This window comes from Bombus pascuorum, chromosome 6 (genome assembly GCF_905332965.1).
Source record: "Bombus pascuorum chromosome 6, iyBomPasc1.1, whole genome shotgun sequence".
In the NCBI taxonomy this organism is placed as follows: domain Eukaryota; kingdom Metazoa; phylum Arthropoda; class Insecta; order Hymenoptera; family Apidae; genus Bombus; species Bombus pascuorum.
The window spans coordinates 5020044-5045330 of record NC_083493.1 but is presented as its reverse complement, the minus strand read 5'-3'; the positions used below and the strand labels follow the sequence as shown (position 1 = coordinate 5045330).

At 34.4% G+C, this 25287-nt stretch overlaps 4 protein-coding genes across 26 annotated transcripts; 2 read left to right on the top strand and 2 right to left on the bottom strand.

The window, feature by feature from the left end:
* Nucleotides 1–119: 119 nt before the first annotated feature.
* Nucleotides 120–15491, bottom strand: LOC132908184 (FYVE, RhoGEF and PH domain-containing protein 4-like). Of its 3 annotated transcripts, none has more exons than XM_060961945.1 (8): nt 15473–15491; nt 3795–3979; nt 3247–3687; nt 2442–3157; nt 2053–2258; nt 1535–1900; nt 870–1321; nt 120–500 (listed from the first exon to the last, which is right to left on the bottom strand). In XM_060961945.1, exons 3-8 carry the CDS (start codon nt 3678–3680, stop codon nt 395–397), a joined length of 2280 nt encoding a protein of 759 aa, XP_060817928.1. In that variant the 5' UTR covers nt 3681–3687; nt 3795–3979; nt 15473–15491; the 3' UTR covers nt 120–394. The 3 variants fall into 3 exon arrangements, with proteins under 3 accessions (XP_060817928.1, XP_060817927.1, XP_060817926.1); XM_060961944.1 differs by lacking the exon at nt 15473–15491 and adding an exon at nt 5615–5686; XM_060961943.1 differs by lacking the exon at nt 15473–15491 and having other exon boundaries at nt 3795–4526.
* Nucleotides 5612–10851, top strand: LOC132908192 (zinc finger protein 76-like). 10 transcript variants are annotated; one of them, XM_060961971.1, is made up of 9 exons: nt 5612–5737; nt 6983–7077; nt 7162–7342; nt 7564–7931; nt 9362–9631; nt 9705–9896; nt 9965–10183; nt 10270–10380; nt 10484–10851. In XM_060961971.1, exons 2-9 carry the CDS (start codon nt 7003–7005, stop codon nt 10583–10585), a joined length of 1518 nt encoding a protein of 505 aa, XP_060817954.1. In that variant the 5' UTR covers nt 5612–5737; nt 6983–7002; the 3' UTR covers nt 10586–10851. The 10 variants fall into 10 exon arrangements, with proteins under 10 accessions (XP_060817954.1, XP_060817949.1, XP_060817951.1 ...); XM_060961966.1 differs by having other exon boundaries at nt 5622–5737; nt 6899–7077; XM_060961968.1 differs by having other exon boundaries at nt 5719–5737; nt 6895–7077.
* On the top strand, nt 11844–21242 carry LOC132908180 (open rectifier potassium channel protein 1). Of its 8 annotated transcripts, none has more exons than XM_060961914.1 (12): nt 11844–12829; nt 13612–13648; nt 13764–13908; nt 14012–14364; nt 14450–14650; nt 15915–16091; nt 16386–16763; nt 17098–17360; nt 17496–17654; nt 18353–19543; nt 19701–20402; nt 20481–21242. In XM_060961914.1, exons 5-12 carry the CDS (start codon nt 14509–14511, stop codon nt 20640–20642), a joined length of 3174 nt encoding a protein of 1057 aa, XP_060817897.1. In that variant the 5' UTR covers nt 11844–12829; nt 13612–13648; nt 13764–13908; nt 14012–14364; nt 14450–14508; the 3' UTR covers nt 20643–21242. The 8 variants fall into 8 exon arrangements, with proteins under 8 accessions (XP_060817897.1, XP_060817905.1, XP_060817904.1 ...); XM_060961921.1 differs by lacking the exon at nt 11844–12829 and having other exon boundaries at nt 12859–13648; nt 14012–14162; nt 14253–14364; XM_060961920.1 differs by lacking the exon at nt 11844–12829 and having other exon boundaries at nt 12859–13648; nt 14012–14175; nt 14258–14364.
* Nucleotides 21169–24791, bottom strand: LOC132908189 (histidine--tRNA ligase). 5 transcript variants are annotated; one of them, XM_060961956.1, is made up of 6 exons: nt 24231–24791; nt 23584–23892; nt 22864–23079; nt 22562–22783; nt 21983–22484; nt 21169–21872 (listed from the first exon to the last, which is right to left on the bottom strand). In XM_060961956.1, the coding sequence occupies exons 1-6, from the start codon at nt 24324–24326 to the stop codon at nt 21409–21411; spliced, it is 1809 nt and encodes a 602-aa protein (XP_060817939.1). In that variant the 5' UTR covers nt 24327–24791; the 3' UTR covers nt 21169–21408. The 5 variants fall into 5 exon arrangements, with proteins under 5 accessions (XP_060817939.1, XP_060817941.1, XP_060817942.1 ...); XM_060961958.1 differs by lacking the exon at nt 23584–23892 and adding an exon at nt 23216–23363 and having other exon boundaries at nt 24231–24787; XM_060961959.1 differs by lacking the exon at nt 24231–24791 and adding an exon at nt 23216–23363 and having other exon boundaries at nt 23584–23720.
* Nucleotides 24792–25287: the final 496 nt, after the last annotated feature.

Here is a 25287-nt window from a genome sequence, read left to right as displayed (position 1 = left end):
TATACAAAATACACTAGAAGACAATTAATTCTTTTGCTGCAGAATTTAATGAAGACACCATTGGTGTTTTCCATTATTGGGATAAAAATTATGTATCATACATAGAATATTTTAAACAATTATGTAAATATATACTTATATATTTTTAAATATATAACAAAATGGTACAAAATATTGTACAACAAGCGTTTTGGCAATGTGGTCGCCGTTAAGTCGGCACACAGTATACCAATAACAATCTGTTTATGCATGTATCTGTATATTATATAACATAAGTTAACGCCACTTTCATACGTTAATTATCTACTAACGATTACTTTATCACTCTGCGATCTTATACGTTAATGGCAGTAAAAGATTAACTTGGATATCATAAATAAGATCGATAAATTATTTATCGTGTATGGACAATTAATTGATCTTTTTGTGCGTCTTCATTTTCCGTTGCTGTTAATGAAGGTAATTCTGCTTTAGTAGCTAATTGTAAAGCATGGAACCATCTGAAATGAAATTTGACGAATCTTAAATCGATTATAGACGGATCGACTAGCAGTCAACTGACAAGAAATTTTAGTCAGTCACTTTCTGTGAATACAAAAATTTGGACGACTATAAACAGCTAATAACCGTAGCCACAGTAATCACATTCTGTTTGTGTTTACTGCCTCGTCTCGTTGAACAGACTATAGCCTTAGTTGACTATTCGACTCGACCAGCTCTATCGTAGTCGATCGATTTAGTTGGCTTGTTTATGGCCGCTCTTATAGATGAGCGAATTCGCTGGTGTTGTATGCAATTACATATATATACATACATGTATGTATATGTACATATTATACGAATATCAAAATATACATGATAAAACTTACTTCTGTTTATCTTCATTTGATAACGCTTGTAAATAGTAACTTTTCCTAGAATGATGCATTTTAAGAGCTTTAGGTCTGTCCTTGTGACTTAAAGGATCCTCGTCAGACAATTTAATACCTTCCGTAACAATGAAACCAGGCATAGGAGTTGCCGTTAGAGCCATATTTTCAGATTCAGACTTAAAAGTGTACAAAACAAAATCTGCATGTAATGCAAACCATCGTCGTGTCCAAGATTTACTTGGTTGTGTTTTTAACATAAGATATCCAGATATAACGGATGATGCGCTTGCTGAAACTTGTAATAAACTGGGTACTGGGCCGGACGTAGATGTCGAAGAAGGTGATTTAACAAGCGGTTGCGTTAAAGCAGTATAACAGAGGCGGCAAACTCTCATGTTCTTGTTATCCTCGAATAATAACTTTTGATTTGAACATTTACCGCAGACAACCTACAAATAACAAGTAAAATATTATAAAATATTATAGGAAAGGATATTATAGGAAAGGAATATTATAGGAAAAATATTATGGAAAATGTGGATGGATGTGTTTAACTTCAAGTTAAATAACAACTGTTAACTAATAACTGATAATATGTTTTCCATTCCGATTGTTCACAGGCCGATGGTTGCGAAATACCATCGGCAAAAGGTGGTACTCACTATTCCGCAAGCTCTGCAATTATGTTTTCGTTTCATCACGGAAAATATGACTTCACATATCATACATCTAGATACATCATCAGTCTTCACGACAAGAGTCTTCACCTCGCCAGTTTTTAGACTCGCTTTTCTTTTCATCATTTCTTGCATAGTGTCGAACAACGCTTCGAGCCAAGCTGCCTTTTCTTCAGCCACATGCGTATATAATTCAACGCTTTTATCTTCATCTCTTATATAAAATGTGTTTGCTGTTTCTAGGTTGTCTCCTTCGATCACTTGCAAATTTTCGATCAGGAATTTAGCTCTTAATCGATACAATGGCCCGGGTATTAATCTTATCGAACAAAGTAATAATAAATCAGTAAACTGAAAGGCAGAACAAACAAAGAACATTTCCATCACTAAAGTCTAATATACGGTATCGATTGAATAAGTATTTATTATATGCATCAGTCAACAAATTTATGCACCAGCAACCATACATCCAGATTGTATATTTAAGGTATGCATGTACATACCAGAAACAAATGTCTTTCTTGATGATCACCGCTTCTTGCTGAAATTTTAACAATACGACCCTCTTTTACAAGCTCCCGCGTAGCACTAACTAGATCTGTCGTATCGTATATACTCTCTTGTATTTCAAGAAGCTTTTTAAACTTGTCAATCTTCTTCATTGCATCATTCGTGTGATTAGCAGCAGTAGATACTAATTCCAACGCCTCTACGAGAAAGAAAGCCATGTCTGTTCGTTTGATTCTACGATTATTATCGTCGCCATCTACAGACGTCTATTTAAACGTGCCCCGTTCAATAGACGTTTAAATAGAAGCCAGTCCTTGCTAGATGCGCATTACTTTATGCGGAAGTAACTCATCGAATCGAATGGAACTCGAAAGATCCTTACTTTTAGTATCCTTGTAATCAGCATTTTCTTCTGTGAGGTTTCTCAAATAATCTTTCAGAAGAAGCTCGTATCTTGGTAATCTTTGTATAGGGCTTAACATATGATGTGGCAACGATAACTTGGCACACTCGTCCAATTTTTGAATCTCGTTGATAATCGCAGCAAATCTAGCGACTTTAATTTGAAGAGTCTGTATCAAGTTCATGGCATAATCAAAGTTTTTTACATATTCTGTGTACATCTTAAGAAAAGGTGCAAAATTCTTCATTATATCTCCGATTCTACGATCCGATTCCCAATTTTGCATCCTCTCTTGAAGTTGGGGTAACAGAAAATCGTTGTGAAACTTATAAATCGATTTGATATTAGAGAACATATGCTGAACAGTCTCTGGAGGAAACATAGGATGTGCTCTATTCTCTTGATCGATTTTAAACTGGAATACTTGATCGATCAATCGTAAAATGTTAACATAATTCTTTTCAGTAGCTAACAATTCTTCTGCAACTCGACGTGCATTTTTCCTTTTAGAATCTATACAAGCTGTGTTATCAACCGACTTTAATTTGGGAACCGAGTCATCAGTATGATCCACGATTATCGCGGAATTTGTGTCCAATGATTTTGTTCTTTCGGATTCTTCTTCGCTCTCAGACTCGCTTATCGTATACGATTCCACTGCATATCGACGGGAATTTCTATCTGTGGTTATATATCTGCACATTAAATGTCTTATAAGATACTTTTCCTCAATTTTTCGCAATGAATTATAGTTTGCCCTAGTTAACTAACTCTATTAACTTACCTACTATTCCTGTATTCTAACATACTGTGCGATACTCGTACAAACGGTACCTGCATTGAATTCTCTTCGCTCTCTTCAATGTCAATATGTTCCATTGAACTTCCAGCTGACATTACAAATGAACGAAATCGTGGGAAACCTCTGAAGGAAGCAATTTTATGGAATGAATGTCCATCGTAATCTTCCTGTTTCTTATCTTGTGCTATCATGTTGGAATGACTGGAATCTTCATCCTGGCATTTCTTCGATTCATTTAGACCACTTTTTGTATCCATTACTTCATCAGGCTCCAACTCTGCGTAGAAGGTGCTGTTTGACATTTGTTTTTTTGATGCAAACATTTTAAATGTTCCGCTAAAATCGCTTCTATCTTTAGATTTTAAAAATGGTCTTGTTGTCCAAAGTGAGAAGTCTATTGACTGGTCCTGTTGCATTCTAAGCCTGAATTCGTTAATCAATTAAACATTACAATAATTAATCCTTATATCAAAAAGTGTACAAGAAATATGTAATTCTATAAAAAGAAAGAAGAAAAGATTGTTAGTTACCTTTTTGCAATATAATTATTTCACTCAATAGATACATTGGATGCTGAATTAATTGAAACCAGCATCGATTATCAATAACTAAGCCCCCACGAGTATCGTTGATTATACGTTTGGCGAACATGAGTATACATCTAAGTATATCGTTGTATCTTGATACAAATCAACGAATTACTGTTCTATTGACTCTGTCAACGTGTTGTAGTTTTGCATTAAAACAAATATAATTAGATTTTCCAGCGAAAAAATTAAGATCATACGAACTAAATTCGTATCAAGCAACTATTATTTCACTGTTTGACATAAATACTTCTTAATAAAATTTCCTTTCATTCCTAAGCCTGGATCAAAACGGATCACAAAAGATTTTTAATATGTTATTAATTATTAACAATAACTGATAAGCAAAGATAAACAAAATCTTTCAGTTACAATCTTCAATTTTGATCTATTTTGATCCGTTTGCTATTAGTATTAGTAATATGGGTTAATATTGACGATATATGAAAATCAGTATAGACAGATACATTTACACCATACACTTTGGAATAACGCATACGTGCCACCTATACTTATGTAAGTATATGCATACTCATGATGCGTGACGCACTTGCATGTATTTACGCGTGTCTATAATATATTTGATTCTCATAGATACTGCATATTCATATATTTAACGAATGCACAAAATAAATTCGTAAAATTGTTAAAATATTTTAGTAAACAGTAAAAAGTAGGCTACGTTTATTTATTCGTTTTTCTTACATTCATATAGTTACGATAGAATTGACCAATAGAGAGCAAGATTAGATCAGCAACATGTATAAAGAGGGGGAGAGGGGAGAGAGGAAGTGAGAGAGTTAGTGGTTCAAAAATTATAAGTGTCAAAAGCACGGTCATATACATGGTCATATACACGACCATATAATAATCGGGTCTCAACATTCGCTAGGGAAAACCATCTGAAAATTGAATCGTATTCTAGTTGTGAAAAATCAACATGGGAGATTAACAAAGTCTATGTTCTTGCGAGAGAGACAGAGATAAGTAAAGTGTTCTGTGTCTGTCTGAACGGTAACCTTCTTGCTTTCCATGTTAATTTTTCACTAGTCACGCTTCAGTTTTCGGACGATTTGTCAAGATCTATTTATATGATCGTTTCTTAGACAGAGATAGAGATATTTTACTCATCTCTATTTGTTTTGCAGAACAAAAACTTTGTTGTCTTCCATGTAGATTTTTCACGACTCAATTTTCGAATGACTGTGCCATGATCTGTTTATATGGCCGTGCTTTACCCCACTTATAAGTGTACTATAGTCGGTCTAACACATCGAGATATAAAGATAGAGTGCGTGAGTGAGCTGAAAAAGCCATATAGGAATAAAAGCAACGCTGCACAGAAACTTCATGTGTCCTTGTCTAATAACGCATGTACATTCATACAATAAATATCTGTAGTCTGATCAACGAGTTGAGGTATAAATGTAAATAAAATTTGACTGTTGCGACTATTGCGACGATTGTCAACTAGTAACAATCGAGTGTGTCGACTATAAGTGTAGCACCGACCAACGAGTAGCGTCAGCGTGCATGCCCGATTAGACAAGAACAGAAGGGGTCTCTATGCAGTATTCTCTTTCTATTTCCATATCGCATCCACTTACGATTAAGTGGTAACACATGATTCGTTTGACTACTCCATCTTTATATATATCTCTGTGGTCTAACGCGATGAGTCCATAGATGTAAACAAATGCACGTGTTCGACAAGACAGAACAGGGCCTCCTCACAGTTTGTTCCTGAAAAAATGTTAATTCACCTGGATAAGGACCCTCGGCAAAGATCTACTACAAATTTATCCCCAGGCATCGATACTAGGCAGCCAATAACTGGCAGCCGCAGCATCGATTACGTGAATATCAAATGACCATTTTGTTTATAGGTACTATTTGATTAGACTCATTCAACTACTCAAATCTAAACTATTTAGGTAGGTAGTTTAGTAATTTAGTTTGTAGTTTAGAGTTTAGTGCCTTGAATCAACTATAGTATAAAGTATAGGGTATAATATGAGTATACATATCAGTATCAATGGTCTACCCCCCACCACGGGTCCTGTACGTACGGCTATGTTCAAAAATGAGTTGTCGTGCGTTTAAAGAGATACATTCACCATCTATATAGTATTGTTTTTCAGAATAATATGTTGATGAAAGATACCAAGATTGTGATGAACAAACCAAATATAAGAACTGAAAGTCAAGCGGAAAGTATGTAACTATACTAAAACTATAGGAACATACAAGACTACAATTTGGAGAAGGTTATCGATTATGTCTTTTCGCTTCACGATGTAGCTTCGAATAAAAATCATCATTGAAACTGCTTATCTAGTGGTGCGTAAAATTTTTAAGCATTTCTACGGCATTAAAATTTACTGAATTGATTATTTTCATCTTATTTAATATATGTGTATTCTCCGTCATGAGGTTTCGCGGGAGTACGAGTTTATGGGTAATATTTCCCAAGATTCTTTGGTACTAAATTACGAGGCTGCGCGAAACATCGAAAGTTGAATTCGCTATATGATGAAAAAAGACAAAGAAAATCGGAGAGAGAAACAAAAGACATTCGAATTTTATTCGACTTAAATACTTTCAATTTTGATTTATAGTTGAGGCATATTTCAATCAACAAATGGCGAATTTTTCGTGTATACGTCTTTTACTTCACGATAATTATAACTATTAAGAGTCATCGGTTCAATTTTCTCGTAATTACCAATGCAATAATCAGTATTACTTCTAGATATCGTCGTTCCTAATGCATAATTATAGGTACATATAGGAAATATTACTTGCGAGATGTAGTGATACGCCGCGAGTCTTATGTTATCGTTATAATCGTTATGCGAATACATGTTGTATTTAGTAGTTAATCAATTGGTGTATCCTCTTGACTGCACGAGTATTGTTCTAAATATTCATATCTCAAAATATTCAGTGTTTGTGGGTAAAAAAATAATTTGGTACAATAGACACTATAGTAGAATTTTCAATGCATCGCAAACGAGTTGATGCTGATGATCCCTGTTTTAAGACAGATGCTTACCTGCGGACATGAAACTAAGACACAAAATAATGATGTGGATCATCGACGATCATCGCGAAACGTTCTTTGTTCGCAGCTCTGGATTTGTAGAGAAATATGTCAACAGAAGGCGCAGAACTTTCAAATCGTTTCATGACTCGAGATGTCGAAACTATGTCGGACGAGACACAGGTAGAAGCATCTTATTTAGTATTCATTCACTGAAGCATTCATGTTATATCAAAAATACCTCTTACTAATCATTTTATTCTGCAGAACAATCGTATGGATATACTGGAGTGTCTTTCAGTTTTAATTAATGAAAATAATTCTGGGAATGATCAAACAGAAGAATTAACACTAGATGAACACCTATTGAGTGGTGGTACAACCTTGACAGCAGTAACGTTGCCTGATGGAACGCAAGCATTTGTTACCAATAATTTCAACGATGATGGTTAGAAATTAATCAACACACAAGAGGAATACGCATAAAATGTTGCTCCTATTAATAGCAAAATAGATGCCATCATTTTACTTATCTGTTCATGATTTCAAGATTTAATGCGTGTACAAAGAATAACATTCAAATATTGATATAGTTAATCGGTCATTGTAATTTGTATTACATTATATTTCTAGATCTGTTATAACATCACAGATTCGTTTGTTTTATAGATATGAATTTAAAAAGGCAAACAACATTCGAATTGGAAAGTGGAGATACCATATTGCTTCGAGATATAACAGAGTTTGCAGAAGGTAAACCACTTCAACTGGAATTAGAGCCAGCAACATTAGTTCAAGCTCGTGACTCTACCATAGAAAACGTTGAAAATTATCCGCATGTAGAGTTTATCGATGGCAATGCTTATATGGTAGCTGGCCATCTTGATATTAGCAAAGATTTATGGGAAATTGAAGATGGGAAATTGAAGAAAAAGGATTCCAAGATTTTATTAAATAAGCTATCTACATCAAGAATAAGACATCCTTGTCCAAGGGAGGGCTGTTCAAAGGTTTACAGTACACCTCATCATCTTAAGGTAAAGATTCTTCCCAACATTATTGCAAATTACAAGTTGATTCAGGTTTCTTCACAAAGACAATGTGAATGAATTGCAATATCAATTCTGTCAGAATCATGTTCTTGATTCAATCATTATTGTATGCCATATATGAAAGCCGTTATCAGAAAAGTTTATTAACAAAGAAAGATTCCCACCCCTCAAAAAATTCTGGATCTTTGGCGATATTTAGAGGATATATGTTAGGTATGTATTACGCAATATTTTTTTACTGCCCCAATTCACTTTAAGGGGATGAAATTGGCTCTTGAAAATCCGGCTCTTTTGTAATTATGCGTTATAATTCAATATATACTGATACATTTTTTATGTAATGATAGTCCTAAGTAAAAGAAGTAACTTCTGTCTGAAAATATTTTTTCTGTTTCTCACATTTTGCGAGTTAAAACACAAAATCGGGAAACAATCGAATTCTCAAGGGGCAATTTTATTTCCTTAGAATGAATTTAGGCAACAAAGAAAAATTGCGTAATATGTACTTATACAAGGTGAGTCAACAAAAGTGAGCCACCTAAATAACTTCTTCAATTTTTGAGATATAGAGAAATGTGCGAAACAAAAGCCGTTTGATTCCGTGGTGAGGGGGGAAACTACTATGAGGTAGCCAAATTTTTTTCGAGTAAATATGTTTACAAATTTTGAAGGTCATCTTCATTTTTTTAAATGGAATCATGTATTTTTGAACACAAGAAAGATCTTTTGAAACATCGAGATTTTTGAAAATTCTTAACAATCGACTATTGTTCAATAGCTGGAGCTCCTTGTCTCTATCATGTATTTAGTACGCGAGTGTTTTGTTTATGTATACTGACTTTATCATTTAACGGACTGCATACATTGTACACTGTAGATGTCTGAAAAGATCTTGTTTTTGTTAATAAAATCAAGAATACATTTTTTCAGAAGAACTTACTACGAATTTTTCTCCATTCATTATTACGTCCGTTATTTCGATTGACCCTAAATGATTGTGATATTTGAATTCATCTTGAGAAGAGCTACAATCGTAGGTGATTAAAAATATGTGGTTCTATTTAAAAAAGATGGAGGTGACCTTCAAAACTCGTAAATACGTCCATTTGGGAAAAATTTTTTCTATCACGTAACTCTCCTGGAACTAAACAACTCTTGTTTTAAACATTTCTTTGTATCAAAAAAATAAAAAAGCTACATATCTTCAGTTCCATAATTTTTTGAATTTGGAATCTTCCCTTGTAAGTTTGGAGCACATTTTATTAATCTATCATACGCTCTACTATATTCGTAAATTTAAATAATACCAACGTCTGGTTAAATGAATTTGTTTGATTCTCGAAGATTTAATTACAGTTAGTTAAAAACGATGAAGCACTATTATCATATTATATAAAATAGTATTGTTAAATCAGGTTCACGAACGATCTCACACCGGTCAACGACCATATAGATGCACACATCCAAAATGTAAGAAGAGCTTCTCGACAGGATACAGTTTAAAAGCGCATTTGCGTACACACACAGGAGAGAAACCTTACAAATGTCCAAACGAAACGTGCGATAAAAGTTTTAAAACATCCGGAGATTTGCTAAAACACGTACGGACCCATACTGGAGAACGGCCCTTCTTATGTCCCTTCAATGGATGCGGTCGTTCCTTTACTACGAGTAATATTAGGAAGGTAAAAATTTGGCAATACAGTGTTTCAGGTTTGCGATTAATGGAACAAATTCTGTGTACTGCATGTGTACTAGGTTCATGTCCGAACGCACACCGGGGAACGTCCATACAAATGTACACAACCTAAATGTGGCAAGGCATTTGCTAGTGCGACAAATTATAAGAATCATATACGAATTCATTCGGGTGAAAAACCTTACGTATGCTCTATAGAAAACTGTGGAAGGAGATTCACAGAGTATTCTAGTCTTTACAAGCATCATCTCGTTAGTAATTTCTTCACTCTTTGTATAACGTGATTACCTCACATTCAACATATTTCTCTATTTTTTAGGTTCATACGCAACAACGTCCGTTCGAATGTAAAATTTGCTTGAGGAGGTACAGACAAAGTAGTACTCTCGTGATGCACAAAAGAACTGCTCATTCATTAGTCGATAATGATGATAATGTTGATGTTCTTTGCCAAGAATCTGTACAAGAGTCTTTTAGTCGAAGTAAAGATAGACGAAAAGGAAGCATTATGCGAGATAATGGTAATTCGTCGTTAAAGGTAATTTAGAAGATATTTTGCATTTTGAATACATTTGGAGAAAAATTTTCAAATTTTTCTTTTTACATTTCCGGGTATAACCGAAGATCACAGAAAAAGATGGACAAATACAGATTTCCAAAGCGGCCGATGATTTAAATGATAACGAAACGCAGATTTTATTGGTCGGTGATCCTTCACAAATTGCAGCATTACAGGTTCGTTGTGTTTTATTTTCCTCTTTTTTCAACTTGATTTATTCCTAGAATGTAATAATAGGACGCTTGGTTATATTTTTTATATTTTATATCTTATTTTTAGCAGAAAATTGAGCTAAACGGTGGTTTCGACGAACCTGGTATTGATACTTCGTTCGAAGAATTAAATATAAAGATTGAAGATATAGAACTTGGATGGCATTGATACATCTTCAAAATCATTCAATGAATATTAAATAGAAACAAAAATTGTCTATTCTTCCTTTTGTCTATTTCTTCAATTATCCATTGTTTACTGAGTCTTTTATATATGTACGTATAATTTGTAGTTCTATCAATCTTAGCATTGGGAATTAAAGACAACTTTGGCCTATTACGTCATCGGAGATAGTCTAAAATGGAGCATTTTGTTTATTAATTTGAAGATACATATCGTCATTATCTACAAATAAATTGCATTGGAATTTTGAATCGTTCTCCTCGAACATATAATAGAACAAAAGTTACTTCGTTGAAACTTTTCTTTTTTCTATTTTTTCTTTTCTTTTATTCGTGTTATCGTACATTTATTTGTACATCGAATGAAACCCGTAAGCAGGTGCACATTTATTTCTTGTTTCGCATTCTTAAGGCGCGTAATATATATATATATATATATATATATATATATATATATTGTGGAAAAAAAAGCATATAGAATTATAGATATATTATGAGTTTATAATGACACATACATATATCTAATTTCGAAGATACAAAATACAATTAAAACAAGAACTTTTGATGGTACAAATTCTATTGAACGACATACTTTTGACAAAATATTATCCCTTAGAATCCTATGATATCCTTCCACTATATAATACTTGGTAAATTATAAAAAAACACCGAAAATTTGCGGTAAAAGTGAATGAAAACTCGATCGGATATTTCATTGAATAGGAGAGAACATGATGTGTAAATTATCTGTAAACGGTTATACTTGTTAACCGTGTACAGACAACATCAATTGTTATTAGCACGAGTTTACTAACCAAATAACTATATTAACGTGTCTAAGTATGAAGTTTGAATTATTCAAAGAGAGATCATTTTTGTATCAGTTACGTGTGAGCGTTGAGTCGGATATAATTTTTGCAACGCGATATTGCGAGTCGTAATAGTTGAGTCTGCTTTTTCTTCCAGTTCTCTCTCTCTCTCTCTCTCTCTCTCTCTCTCTCTATCTATCTATCTATCTATGTATCTGTCTATCTACCTATCTCTCTTCTTTCTGTCCATATTTCTATTCCCGCCGCATTTGCTCCATTTTTTATCTCGCTCATTTATTTAACCATTTTATTCCTTTCTTCTCAAAATTCTTTCAATGCGTGTACTTCGAGTAGTTACGCTGTAGGTTTTTTTAAATAAATTTAGTTTTCTTTTAAATCGATAATCGATCGAAATTTTGCGATAAGATAAAAAGGTGTTTTTTATTGATACAGTGTGTTTTACTGATTTTTCAAATTTAATTCTTTTCTCTTTCTACATAAAGTTGTTGACCTCAACGCTTAGCATTATTATGACATACTTTTAAGCAAGGGTCGCTTAGAGTTACTTACGAAAGTAGTTTGAGCACGTGACTGGTCATCAAAGTAAGCAGCTTTTGTCTTTTATCCTTTCATGAAAAAAGATTTTATGATCGTGTTACGCGTAGTTCTTGTGCGACTAAGATGCGTTATAACAGGTAAAACTTACGAATATCGGTGACTTATTAAAAACGCGATTCTATAAGTCATTCAATACGTGTTAATCGCAAGCAACTTATAACTTATTTCTCTTATATAAATGTAAAATGTTCCTATCGACAAATAGTATTTAGATAAAGCAAAATCTAATTTCTATTCATTTTTATCTTGTCTATCGACAATATGAGACAAAATAATAGATAGTAACCCGCAAAATTTGTAAAGTTGGAAAAGAAATATGTATGGCGACAAAGGCAAATTTGTGATAGGTATGCATATAATCTTTAAGCCGTGATAAAATTTAAATGATATAGAAGAATAAAAGAGGGAGAAAAGCTGATAACACTAATGTTATTACAAATTTCTTCATTTCTTGCTATTTTTCAAAATTGTAAACTTTCGGTAAATTTTTTGTGACAAATAGCGAATGGTTCGTTCGCAATCGAGGATATTCGTGATAATACGAAAATTAAGGTATCTCATACCATCGGTTTTTATGTCATTTTAAAAAAATTCGTGGCTTGAAGCGGAAAAGATATAGTAATAGCATCAGTGGAAATTTCAAAAACAGAGTTAATTGAAAACGTAAACCACGAGGAAAAGGCAAGGGATGAACGAGGATATATCGGGAGACGTTTTAACGTGGCAGTTATCAGTATCGAAACGTGTTTGTACTCTTCAGATCTCAACTGTTGTACAGTATATTCTATTTCACAACCATCAAGGTACGTACTTTCGTTTTATTCGGAGTTGAAATAGATTATCACGTTTCGATTGATATGAATTGCGATCGAAACGTTATCGCACTTAACTATATTATTTAACTTTCGATAGCTTATTATCAATAATGTTTTGTTCTCGTTGTTAATACTGATGTTTAATCCGCCTTTATTCGGTATCTGCCTTAGTGTCGTCTCAATCTCTATGTGTAATAAAGATAAGCTACTGCATTCCTGTATACCTATACAGTCTCGGTGAAATTTACATGTATAAAAAAAATTGGATACGTAACGTTTGACATCGATTTCCCAAATTTTGTAACAATTGGATAATTTGATAACGTTCTTTTAATATCCGTTCTTTCAATTTCATTTCCGTCCGTTTTTTTTTTTTTACAACTGAAGAAGATGTTACACCGTGGTTGGTTGCCAGTGAATAATCATAATCATAGATATGGAAAAGAAAAGTAAATAACTGACTGAAACGTATTCTGTAAGCGATAAATCATGCATTCGATCGATCTTTTCCTTCGATCTTTCAACTAGCAGGAAATATTGCGTTTTACAAAGTACATACATCGTGCAAGTTACGTAAAAAGTATCAAGGGAACATTTTTGTCGTCAACTGCGCGGCAACTGTGAAAATTGTAGTCACGCGGCAAACGTCCCTAAGTTCAACTGCAGCCATCGAAACGATCAGTGTTCTCCAATAATGTGTTACCTACATTCAAGAAAATATTCGATTTAATAATTATCACTTCCAACACAATTAAGTTACTTTGTTTCAGATCTTTTGTCTTATTAGAATCGTCGTTCTTGCAACCGGTAAGAATTGAAAATCGTTCATATTCTTCTTTCATTGTCGTTCAAATCTTTGTTATGTATTAGAAGAAATCTCTTATACTACAACAAGAGTCTTTCTTACGTTCATTCGTTGCAGTTTGTACATTCGTCTGTCGTCATTTAGTTGATCGGTTTCGTGTCTTTATACTAATTGTAAGAAGAATCGTCATACAAAAAGCGTCGTCAAATTTAAGTGAGCCGTAAATATATTTCAATGTTTTGTATTAAGGAAAATCTCTAAGGTAAGTCTCTTATGATTTCTTATATTATTACAATGCGTTTTAACAATATCGAAATAACAATCACGAAAGTTGTACATTCTTAAGTTCAACATTCTTTTTCTAGGATATTCGATAGAGTTTATATTATGTAAAAAAAAAAGAGAAGAAGTTTAAAACGGAAATGAAAAACAATCGTATTATTGATAAAACGTTTAGCTGATGGCACTTAGAATCGTATCGGATATCTAATGGAGTTGACATCGAGGGAAAAGAAGGTGACTTTCGAAGGTCGCAAAGTCAGAGTCTAAAGAGTTATCACGCGATAATGTCGTAATCTGCCCGACTGTCCAATAATCTGTTTTTAGTGCAGTGGTAGTAAGAATCGCGACAATTCGCGAACCGGCCGTTTCATTGTGGATTATTGGATGTACTGTCATCAAGAATTGCTTTTCATAGACTAGCGTCGTAGTTTTGCAGGTATCAAACAACAGAGAGAAAGTTTAAAAAGCAAAGGATGAATCAATGAAACTCAATGAAATTTGACATTGTTATTTTATTATAGATTTTGGCAGTAGTTGCTGATACTTCATTGTCATCTCATTTCAGACGTTCAATTAAAGAATGTCGAAGAAACAATGGTTGGTCCTGTTGATGCTGTTTTTGACTTACTTGTTGCTAGGTGCTTCCATTTTCTACCATATCGAGAGTCGCCTAGAAATCGAACGCGTCGAAGAAGCCAAACGTGAACGCATCGAAATTAACGGTGAGCACAGTCGGTCGTGTAATTAAAGAACAAACTAGTATATAGATGATTCGAAATCTTAACAATACAACCTATAAAATTGTTCCTTGCCATTTAATGTTCATATATAATAATTTATATGAATTCGCTATTCGGCAGTTAAAAAATCAATGCAAGTTATCGCCGGCAAATAATACGAGCACTTAAAAATCTATTGTACCTTTTTCATTACCGATCAACATTTATTAAAGTTTTAAAAAAGATTCGTCGTAATCTCTCTCTCTCTCTCTTTCTGCTTCAGTTGAACAACAATGAGCAATTGTGATAAAAGATAAATTCGTTGGATCAGTTACTTCAATACTGAGTTACGAAATCGATAGCATGCGAAATCATTCGGATCAGCCGCTCCTCAGAAAATTGTTCAGCAAATTCATCGGTTCCCTTTACAAACCGACCGTAAATGTTCATGAATAGAAACGTTTCAACTACTATCCTATCATAGAGATTAGAAGTACAACATATGTACAATTGTGCGCAATATCCAATTTTTTGGGGAATTTTCATTAACTTTATAACTAGCATTATCGTGACATTAACCATTAAAATTAATAGTTTTGTTCGATTAGAAGATAATTACAGTATATACGATGAGCGAGCAACTTTTACTTTCACATAATTTGTCATACGTTGCAGAGACAATAATAACAATCAGTTAGCATTTTTGATCGAAACTAATTTTATGATATTATCAAAAATGCATCTTATTAAATTTAGATCAAAAAATTATAAAGATATCTGATAATACATTTGAATTGATTCTGACGAATTGAAGAAGATCTTTACCTTTACGGTATGAAATTTGTTATCCGATGTGTTCTTTGTTGAATTGTATTGATGTGACTTCTTTTCCCGGTACACGCACGCATATAAAGTTCCTTAACTAATTCGAAGCAAGTAGAGAACATAAATGATAAACGAATAAAGTGAAATGATAAGATAACGTTTGTCCGAGAACAGGTAGTTTAAATGAGGTATCATGCGAATTTTAAAGAGTGTAGGAGAGCGGGTGAAGTTTAAATTTTTGTTGATTATATCACAATCACGACATGTGTTTTATTAAATTCGGATTGTGATTCCTCTCTCTCTCTCTCTCTCTCTCTCTCTCTCTCTCTCCTATGATAAATTCATTTTATTTTTCCAATTTTTAAGTACATTACAGATATTTAGATTATGTACGAGTATATTAGATATTAGTATTCAGACTCTGATGCTCATTGTTTTTCAGCTTTACTTCACGCACATTATGTGCCTAATCTTAGTCACGATCACGATGAAATTCTTGGAAAATTGACACGGTACTGTGGAAAGTCGGTTTATAATTATACCGACGGCGAGACGGACCCCCTTAAGTGGGATTTTTATAACAGTTTTTATTTTGCTTACACCGTCGTCAGCACGATAGGTACGTACCCGTGTAATATACACGATATATATACATTTTTACACGTTTATGCACAATAAAGATCAGGGAAAAAGCAAGTGAAGATATATGTACTTATATACGAATGTATATTTACGCGATCGTGAATCGGTATCGATTTGTAAAAGATTTGGAACGAAATACGGATTTTTCAAAACAACATACCGTATAGTTCGCGAACGTCTGAGTTTCATTTGAAAACTTGAATATTATCGACATCATATTAAAATTCCAAATATTGTTTGGTTAATCATCTATTAAATATACGCAATATAGGTTACGGGAATTTGGCTCCGACGAACATGCTTGGCCGTATCCTGATGATATTTTACGGTCTGATAGGGATACCTATGAATGGGATTTTGTTAACACAACTAGGAGAATTTTTTGGGCACGTATTCGTCAAAGCTCATCGGAAGTACAAATCGTACAAGCGTGACCATAATGACTATTATACCAGAAAATTAACAACGTTCGAAACGGGAAAAGTTGGGTTGGCTGCACAGATATTCGCTCATTTGATGCCAGGCTTCGTCATGTTCATTTTTTTCCCGGCATTTGTCTTCTCCCATTATGAGGGTTGGAGTTACGACGAAGCTGTTTACTACGCTTTTGTCACATTGACAACCATTGGTTTCGGAGATTACGTGGCAGGTTAGAAAACATTTTGTCACGTTCTTTTGCCGATTCTATTTTTAGCATGAACAGTAACTTGTATAATAAGTTGAGTGAACTGAAATACGCTTGTACTAAAACTGAGGAATCGATCAGAATATATCTATGCACAACGTTCTCATTTACTTGACGAAATCTTCTTCATACGTGCTTGCACGAATTATACGTCCCTATAACTAGATAAATAGATCGACACTAACTTTTTTGTACAAATATTCATGTCAGGTTACATTGAAAAAATGCGTAGGTAATGAAAAAATTGTCGATGACCTTGTATCGTATTCGTATTCGTATTCATATTCATATTCGATAGGACAGGACAATAGCAAGGGTAGCGGATTTTTCTTTATATTATACAAGACCTTCTTGATCTGTTGGATTTCGTTTGGACTGGGATACACTGTCATGATTATGACGTTTATCGCGCGAGGTATGCGCAGTAAGAAGATTGCTAGAATCGAGCATAAACTAGCGATCAATTTAAAGCATACACAGAGTAAAATCTGGAACGAATTCAACAAGGAGCTAAACTACCTGCGTCGTGCTTTCAACGAGTTACAGCTATCTAAGGTCAAGGTAAACGAAATCGCATCTCTGATTCTGTATTTCGATTTTTCCCGCTTATATGCTTATTTATATAATGAATCGATATTTCTCTAATATGTTATTATACATTCAAAAATTTTATTCATATATTTTAATACATTTCAGAGAGTATATATCGATGAATGTAATTATGAAATTCCACCTTCGAAATTTCCACGTAGCAATAGCTTTCCTGATCTTCGAGATTTGCTCTATGGTTCAAAAGAGAAAGATAAGTTGTGTAACAGACCTCGACGTCGCGCCAACAGCGAAGTGGTACCGACGGTAAGTGATTTTCTCGAATACGAGCATGATCACCACCAAAAGCTATGATCTTGTAATTTGATCGAGATTAACATGTTGTTGATCGAAGAATTTATGCAAAAAAATGCCTTTTGACCGGCGTTTGCTATTTTTCATGAAATGTTACCTTCAATCCATTCTTCTGTGGAAGCAAAGGTGCATTTTTTAACACCGTGCGTATCATTTTCACTTTCAGTGTCACAACCAAGCACTAATTCTAAGGTTTTTTTTTGATCTAATATTCACGTTTGAATTAGAATTATTATAATATATTATTTTAATATATAGAATTATTGTAATATATAGAGAACTATCATTTTCCGAAATGTTACTCGAACAATCAAACAAAGCATTTGCATAAAATTCATCAAAAATCCCTTCTTCGCTAAAAAAATTAGCGATGCACCATTTTTGAAAATATAACGCTAAAAAAGTTGCCTCTATAATATGCAAAAGGTTAGAAAAAAACCTACGTGACAAAAGGTGAATGATAAACACGATCACAAACTCTATAATAAGCACTCAATAATAAATTTTAAGCTCTAACAACTTTATACGATGGTTCTAACTGGATCTCTCTCTATGATCTAAACGCTATCTCTTTTTCTGAATACGTCCCCGGTCAACAACATTTGCGTAATACAACAATCTGTTAATACATGTTTTTCATTGCTCCATAGGAAGATCAAATAACTCGCGTCGTTTCTGAGACTGATCTTCAAAGAATCGACAAAACGGCAACATTCGCAACTCATGCGATGGTTCAGCCAGCAGAATTGTTGGCAAGATTGGTTAATATTCTTGGTTACATACCACCAGCTACAGAGGATACTGGAGCTGATGATTCGAATCAGACAACTTTCGTTAGCCAAGATATCGGATATCGCGGTAACAGGCTCGAAGAAAATAACAGTAAAGTATATTCGGAGGAAGAGCCAACTTACACATCCAGTACTGGACCTGGACTCTGGACCATCGGCCATGAAAAAATACCAGCATATCGTTTTGCTAATCCTCGTTCACGAGCGGCTAGTGAAATCAGACTACACGAGACGAAGAAAGAAGATCGAAACACGGAACGAACCTGGTCCGGTCCGATAGCAGCTAGAAAAATTCATGAATTAATGAAATCGCGAGTAAGCGAATCATCTGGTAAAGAGCATGGCATTAAAGAAAGAAAATTTTCTAAACTTCGTAACTTTGCATTAACAAGATCTGTTTCCAAAGCACTGGTTTCATCTGCTCCTTGGAAAGGTCGTTTCTCAATAAGTTCAGAAAAAAAGAACTCGGAGTTAGATCACGAGATTAACAGAGATACCGGACAATCATTCCCATTGGGATCAGTAGCGATTGATGATAGACGAGACTCGACCACTTCAAATCTACGGAGACATTATTACACTCACACTGGTGCAGGTAGCAATCTTAATACAGGAACTACTAATAATTTGCTCGAGGAAACCAGTTTGGCCGATTTTTTGAGAGCCCTCACTGCTCTTCACGCGAGCGTCGTTACGAATGGCAGTTGGACCTCAGCTACGAACACGGATCAGATTCAACGTAATCAACCTCGAAGAAAAATGGGCACCGCTTCCTTGACGCCGCCGAAACTTCCCAGTTTGTTCACGTTATTTTCGCCTTCTCCGCCTACATCAACAACTCAAAGTAATCAAAATACAATTACGCAAGAGTTTAATGTAAACTCGAACGAAAACAAGCTCCCTTGGCCTCAAAACCGACGAGAGTCGAGAAGAGGTAGTTTGATATTCGTCGCACCTACTACTACAAAATCGAGAAGATTTTCTTTAAGACCAGTAGCGACACCCATTAGTCCTCCAACGCCTCCGAAGAACGATACACCATTCTTATCGGTGAGTTCGGTGATCCACCAAGAATCGATTAAAACGTTTTTGCCTTCAAAAACGAAAGGAATCCTCAATTTCATCGCCTTTTATCCCGTTCCGTCCTTTCACGTGATATCGCATTTCATGCTATTTACACTTACCTACTTTTACTTTTTTTTTTTAGGATTCACAGCAAATGCCATACGAAAGTAGATCAACGTCCTTGTTTGAATCACTCAAAGAACCTCTTATTTCAACAGAGAGAGCACCGGGACTTTCAACGCCAATAAAATCATTTTTAAACGATCGACGTTTCTCGCTACGACCTACTCAAAATCCGAATTTAATAGATAATAATCCCGCCGCTCTCGTTCCTACGCTTAAAGCTGTACCTCGTTGGAAGGCTGGGATGTTACAACGACAAATCAGTCAAATGAATCTTCGACGTCGAGCCAGAGCCTTCAGCTTGAGCGACGTTCACGCTGAAGATCTCAAAGAAAGAGCCGAGCCTTTTGATCTATCATCCAGTAATTGCAAGAAACATAATTATGATGCAAAAGAATATCGTAAAAATATATCTCCGAATAAATCCGAGAGAGAAGATTTGAAAAATGACGGATTCGCAAAATCCATTGAAAATTCAGATCAGTTTGCGTCTTCGGTTTGTACTTCAGCTGAACGATATTCGTCGTTTTCGCAAGAAAGTGCTTTAACGAATTCTGTTCGACTTGAAGAAAAGAACGTGCGAATTTTTGAACCACACACTCAATCCATTTCAAGTATAGCCTCGACCGAGAATATCAATCATTTGAACGAACATACTTCTTGTCCCCCGTTAGATATATACAACGAAGAAAAATTCGCTTCATCCAGCACAGAGAAACAGGTATCCTCGAACGATTCTTCTACTATTAATGACTCTACTCTCAATTATAATTCATTCACCGATATTGATACATTACAGAAATTACAGGAATCATTAGTGGAAGTGAAAATAGAGAACCCCATTACGAATATCGTTCGTAATCCTTTTACAGCTGACGTTTCTCTAAATAATTCGCCTGATTCACTTTCAGAGCTGAAAGTCGAAAAGCATGGATCGCACTTGCCTATTAATAAATCGTGACATGCGGTATTTGCTGAACGTCAAACTTACATATATCTGCACTCATTTTACAGTCGGACTGTCCTTCGGACTGTATCAAAGTACAGCAAATCTCAGACGATAAATGAAAGACCAAACGACGATATGACGATAAATAAGGAACGAAGAATTTATATGTATATACATTGTACAGAAACTTTCAGTCTTTAGTCATTGTACAGAAACTTTATAATTATTTCCCAAAAGCTGTCGTTTTCTGTTATGATCAATTTCAAGGAAACAAAAGATTGAAATTTAAATTGGAGAAGAGAAACTATTGCAAAGAAAAAGAGAGATCGAACGTTCTTTTCTCTTTATATTTCTTTAAGTTTCTTTAAGTATCCCTACTTTTACTGTTATACTTATTTACTAGTTTTATTTCCTACTCTTTTCTTTTGCTTTCTATTACCGCTATAAATGACCGTTACAAAAGCGAAAATGGACGTGTCGAGTTATCACGATTTCTAAAAGAGATGATATTTCGCGAAAAATTATTTCGAAGATCTAGTATTTTTGATACCCATGTACTTTTATTCAATCATTCGATACAATAAATTATGTATAATTTAGTTTACACAGGAACGCAGTTTTCTTCTTTCTTCAAGTGCCGAGTTTCAAGCAAGTTACCGTGCTATGTATCGGCAAAAAGTGACACTTGACAAAGGATTGAATAATCACTGTTTGGTATGATACTATTAGACTGTATAAATTAACGATGCTCGATGTTCGAATAATGTATTGTATATTTCTACAACCTTTTTCTTATCTCATCAATTAAATGTGCTCGGGGGATCGAAATTTCTGTACGCGACATAACGTCTCTCAATGTAAGTTCTCCCCTAGCCAATTCTCCTTCACCAATTATTATAACTAACGGTATTCCACTTTCTTCGCAATATTGTAATTGCGCAAGCAATTTTACGTTTCTTTTATAAGACTGTTCGGCTTTCACTCCAGCATCCCAAAGAATTGACAAAAGTTTCATTCGTTCTTCATGCAAATTTTTTTGTGCAGTTGCTACAAACACCTCAACTTCGGTGGTTCGCGTTTTCACACCTTCCTTATTCAACTTTGTCTCTAGGACGTTGAAAATTCGTTCAACGCCCAACGACAAGCCAACACACGGAATCGATTTGTGTTTGCTATCAAACATTCCAACCAAATTGTCATAACGACCACCACCTGCGACGCTACCAACGCCAACGTCGTCACCTGCAAAAGAAAATAAAATAACTCGTTTCCAGATGAAAGAACTCTTAAAGTTTTTGAATCCTATTAATACAAATCGTTTTAAAACGTTGCGAAACTCTTTAAGAATTTACCAGTCAATATCGCTTCAAAGATTACACCTGTATAATAATCAAGTCCTCTAGCAAGGCTAAGATCAAAAGTTACTTTATCTGTCACTTGCAATATATTGCAATACTTGTATAATAATTCCATAGATTCAAGGCCTTTCGTCGCCGATTCGTATTTCATTAATTCGCTGTCTTCTCTTAGCTCAGAAATTAATTCTATTCCACCGAATCGCGACACGTAAATGCCAATTTTGTCAGCACTGGATTCATCCAGACCTTTCTCTTCAATTATTTCTTTTTTTACTTCTGACCACGAATTTTTATCCAGTTTATCAATAGCAGAACACACAGCACGAAATTTATTACTTGGAACACCACAGGCAGCAAATATACCATCCAATAGCAATCTGTGGTTCAATCTAATTGTATAAGGTCCTACATCCAGAGATTGTAATGCCTCGGAAATAATGCGTATGCATTCTGCATCTGGTATCATAGGGTCGTACTGCCCGGCTATGTCGAAATCCTTTGATATGGAGAAGATCAAATATCAATGATAGGTTCTTCAACAGCATTATTCTTAATATATGTTATTGGACTTACGCATTGGTAGAACTCTCTGTATCTACCCCTTGTCGTAGATGGATTGTCCCTTCGATAAACTTTTGCAATATGATACCTTTTTATGGAAGAGATTTTTCCCATGGCCAGATATCTAGCAAAGGGTACAGTTAAATCATATCTAAGGGACAAAATTTCTCCACCTTGATCCTTCAAGTCATAGATCAACTTTGAATCTTCTCCATACTTTCCTGTCAAAACTTCCTAAATTGGAAATAATTTTTACTTAAAATATGGAACAGAAAATCTGGTTATTTAAATCATAATGGACAATGTTTGCATACTTTCCGTTCAAATATAGGAGTATCTATTGTTTCTGCACCATGTTTTTTAAACACTGCAACTATTTTATCCAATACTGTAAGTCGTAGTGCCATTTGTTCAGGACCATAATCCCTTGTACCTTTAGGTGTTTTCAGAAGAAGCTTGGAAGGTGCCTCGCCATTTTTTTCCCCCAGTTGAGCTTTTAATTCCAATAATTTAGTAACTTCCTCTGCAATCTACACAAAATTAAAAATTGATTGATGCTTGTTTAACACAAAGATTTCAAATTAACTTTAAAGATGGGATATATTTAATACAATCTTTCTTTTTATCGTTGTTCATCACAGAAAACTACCTATATAATTTGCATACCTTTAGCCTCGAAAGCATCGATGCATGGTAATATTTTCGTGCAGGTAGTAAGGCATTGGTCCACATCAAACACAACATCATAAACGATCCAGTCATTTAAAAGAACCAGAATTAAAGAGAAAAGTCTGCCTCAATGTTGATTATTAAACTAGCCGAAAGAACAAATAGTACCATATAAGTAGACTAGCAAGCAAATGCTATAAATTATATGGTTTATGTAATATAGCTGATATAAACATGTACAATTAATACAGTTTCCCAAGAAGAGAAATTTCATAGAGAGACGTTAACCGATGTGTTCAAATTTTTATAAACATGCCTACATATAATTTATAGCGATTTTGTTTGCCAGCGAACAACCACCTCACCTTTCGATCAATTATGTTTCGGTCGGAAAGGCGAAGGTTGTTTATGTGATCGACCTTTCTCATCAGAGGAGTAATTGATCCTTCCGGATCGGGAAACGTGTTACGTTCAATTTGATCGAAATTTTGAATGTTTGCGAACCATCTTTTCAAATGTGGCCATTTGGAGAGCCGATCATTAACGAAGGTTACGCAGAAATCAAAGAATATTGTATCTTTCGTAGTAGGAACCCATCCACACACATAACTGACATCCGCGAAATCGTGGTTAATATTTTCTAAATGCGCTTCTAAGTTCGAAGTCGTTGGATCCTGAAGAATGGAAAATGATGTACTACGGTCTCTGTCAGAGGTTAGATGCAGACGAAAGATCGAAAATGTTTTGTCATAAGATGCTGGTAAATTTATTCATGAGAACAAGTCAAAAAACGAAAAATTCATGGACAAGGCATTTGTAAAAAGACCCTAATCACAAACAATTATTACAATTACAATTATAATTGAAACATACTCAAACAACTTAAATACAATCCAAGCACATGGAGACGAAATTTACTGTTACCAGAAGGTATCACCTGTTCAGTTAAATTAAAAAATTCGTGACAAAAAGGATATACAAGTCCGTAATACGTAAAAGTAATTGCTCCTACCTGAACATTGTTGGCTTTAGCAGCTTTCAGTTTCCGTACAATTTCTCCTTGTTGTTTCACCTGTTCCAGCAACTTTTCATCGATTTCGTCAGCCATAATGCGTGATTCAGTCTTTCCCCGTTTAACTCCAATTCCAAACGCTTCATGCAACACGGCATCACTGCGCCTTCCAGCAGGTTACATCCAACGATTGTACTCAGATTTACTACGGTCTGCTCATTTGACCGACTTTACAATTCCATTCGATTCGCGTGTTCGACGCGTGTGTTCGTGAAAGGATGAACAAATTTTCTTCATCACATTCATATGCAATCTGTTTTTCGAATAGATACGAAATGGTGGATAATACTGATTCATTTGTCATTAATGCTAAAAAGAATAGACTATCCGACTTTATTGATAACTGATGTTTTTCTTTTCTGTGATTTATCGGAATCAAAAATGTCAGTACAAAATTGATATGGAATAGCTTTCAGAATGCGATGATAAACTTTCAACATCTTGATGAATTTTGAAACCGATAAATTTTTAAGATTATACAATATATTTTTAATAATATTGTAAATATATACGATAATGTTTGTTAATAAGGGAAAAATTCTTCAAAGAAACAACATGTAAGAAACGTATGAATTAATAATTTAAACACTATAGTTTGGCTGACAGTGCAGCATTAGTATTTGACGTGAAATCTCACACAGAGGTTATGTGTATAACCCATATATACATACATATAGAGCTTATACCAACGAAGGCGAACTAGTAGTGCGTGTCGATAGGATTGACAAAGAGAGAGAGATATTTTTCTGTCTCAAATCTCAATTGTACCCGCTGGCCACGTGACCACATACCCGTAATTATGTCATTTGACAACCCTGTTCCATTTTATTGTTTAAACTTGAATCACTAATAATGTTTAAGTACTTCCTTGATCATTTATTAAAATTTTTGTACAATTAAAAAACTATATAATAATAATAAAAAAATAATAATAAAAAACATATAATACTAAAATCAATAAATAGGATCCGAAATGATATGGTGTAGAACATAATTT

Excerpts from the sequence above, each read along its gene's own strand:
- LOC132908184 (XM_060961945.1), bottom strand. The coding sequence starts at position 3,680 with ATGCAACAGGACCAGTCAATAGACTTCTCACTTTGGACAACAAGACCA. Across the intron at positions 1,901-2,052 it reads AAGAAAGACATTTGTTTCTG|TTTACTGATTTATTATTACT; the intron begins GTATGTACATGC and ends TCTGCCTTTCAG. Across the intron at positions 1,322-1,534 it reads ATTGCAGAGCTTGCGGAATA|GTTGTCTGCGGTAAATGTTC; the intron begins GTGAGTACCACC and ends TGTTATTTGTAG.
- LOC132908192 (XM_060961971.1), top strand. The coding sequence starts at position 7,003 with ATGTCAACAGAAGGCGCAGAACTTTCAAATCGTTTCATGACTCGAGAT. Across the intron at positions 9,897-9,964 it reads GTCTTTACAAGCATCATCTC|GTTCATACGCAACAACGTCC; the intron begins GTTAGTAATTTC and ends TCTATTTTTTAG. Across the intron at positions 10,381-10,483 it reads CACAAATTGCAGCATTACAG|CAGAAAATTGAGCTAAACGG; the intron begins GTTCGTTGTGTT and ends TCTTATTTTTAG.
- LOC132908180 (XM_060961914.1), top strand. The coding sequence starts at position 14,509 with ATGTCGAAGAAACAATGGTTGGTCCTGTTGATGCTGTTTTTGACTTAC. Across the intron at positions 14,651-15,914 it reads TGAACGCATCGAAATTAACG|CTTTACTTCACGCACATTAT; the intron begins GTGAGCACAGTC and ends ATTGTTTTTCAG. Across the intron at positions 17,655-18,352 it reads ACAGCGAAGTGGTACCGACG|GAAGATCAAATAACTCGCGT; the intron begins GTAAGTGATTTT and ends ATTGCTCCATAG.
- LOC132908189 (XM_060961956.1), bottom strand. The coding sequence starts at position 24,326 with ATGGCTGACGAAATCGATGAAAAGTTGCTGGAACAGGTGAAACAACAA. Across the intron at positions 22,485-22,561 it reads ACAGAGAGTTCTACCAATGC|GATTTCGACATAGCCGGGCA; the intron begins GTAAGTCCAATA and ends TCCATATCAAAG. Across the intron at positions 21,873-21,982 it reads CTTTGAAGCGATATTGACTG|GTGACGACGTTGGCGTTGGT; the intron begins GTAAATTCTTAA and ends TTTCTTTTGCAG.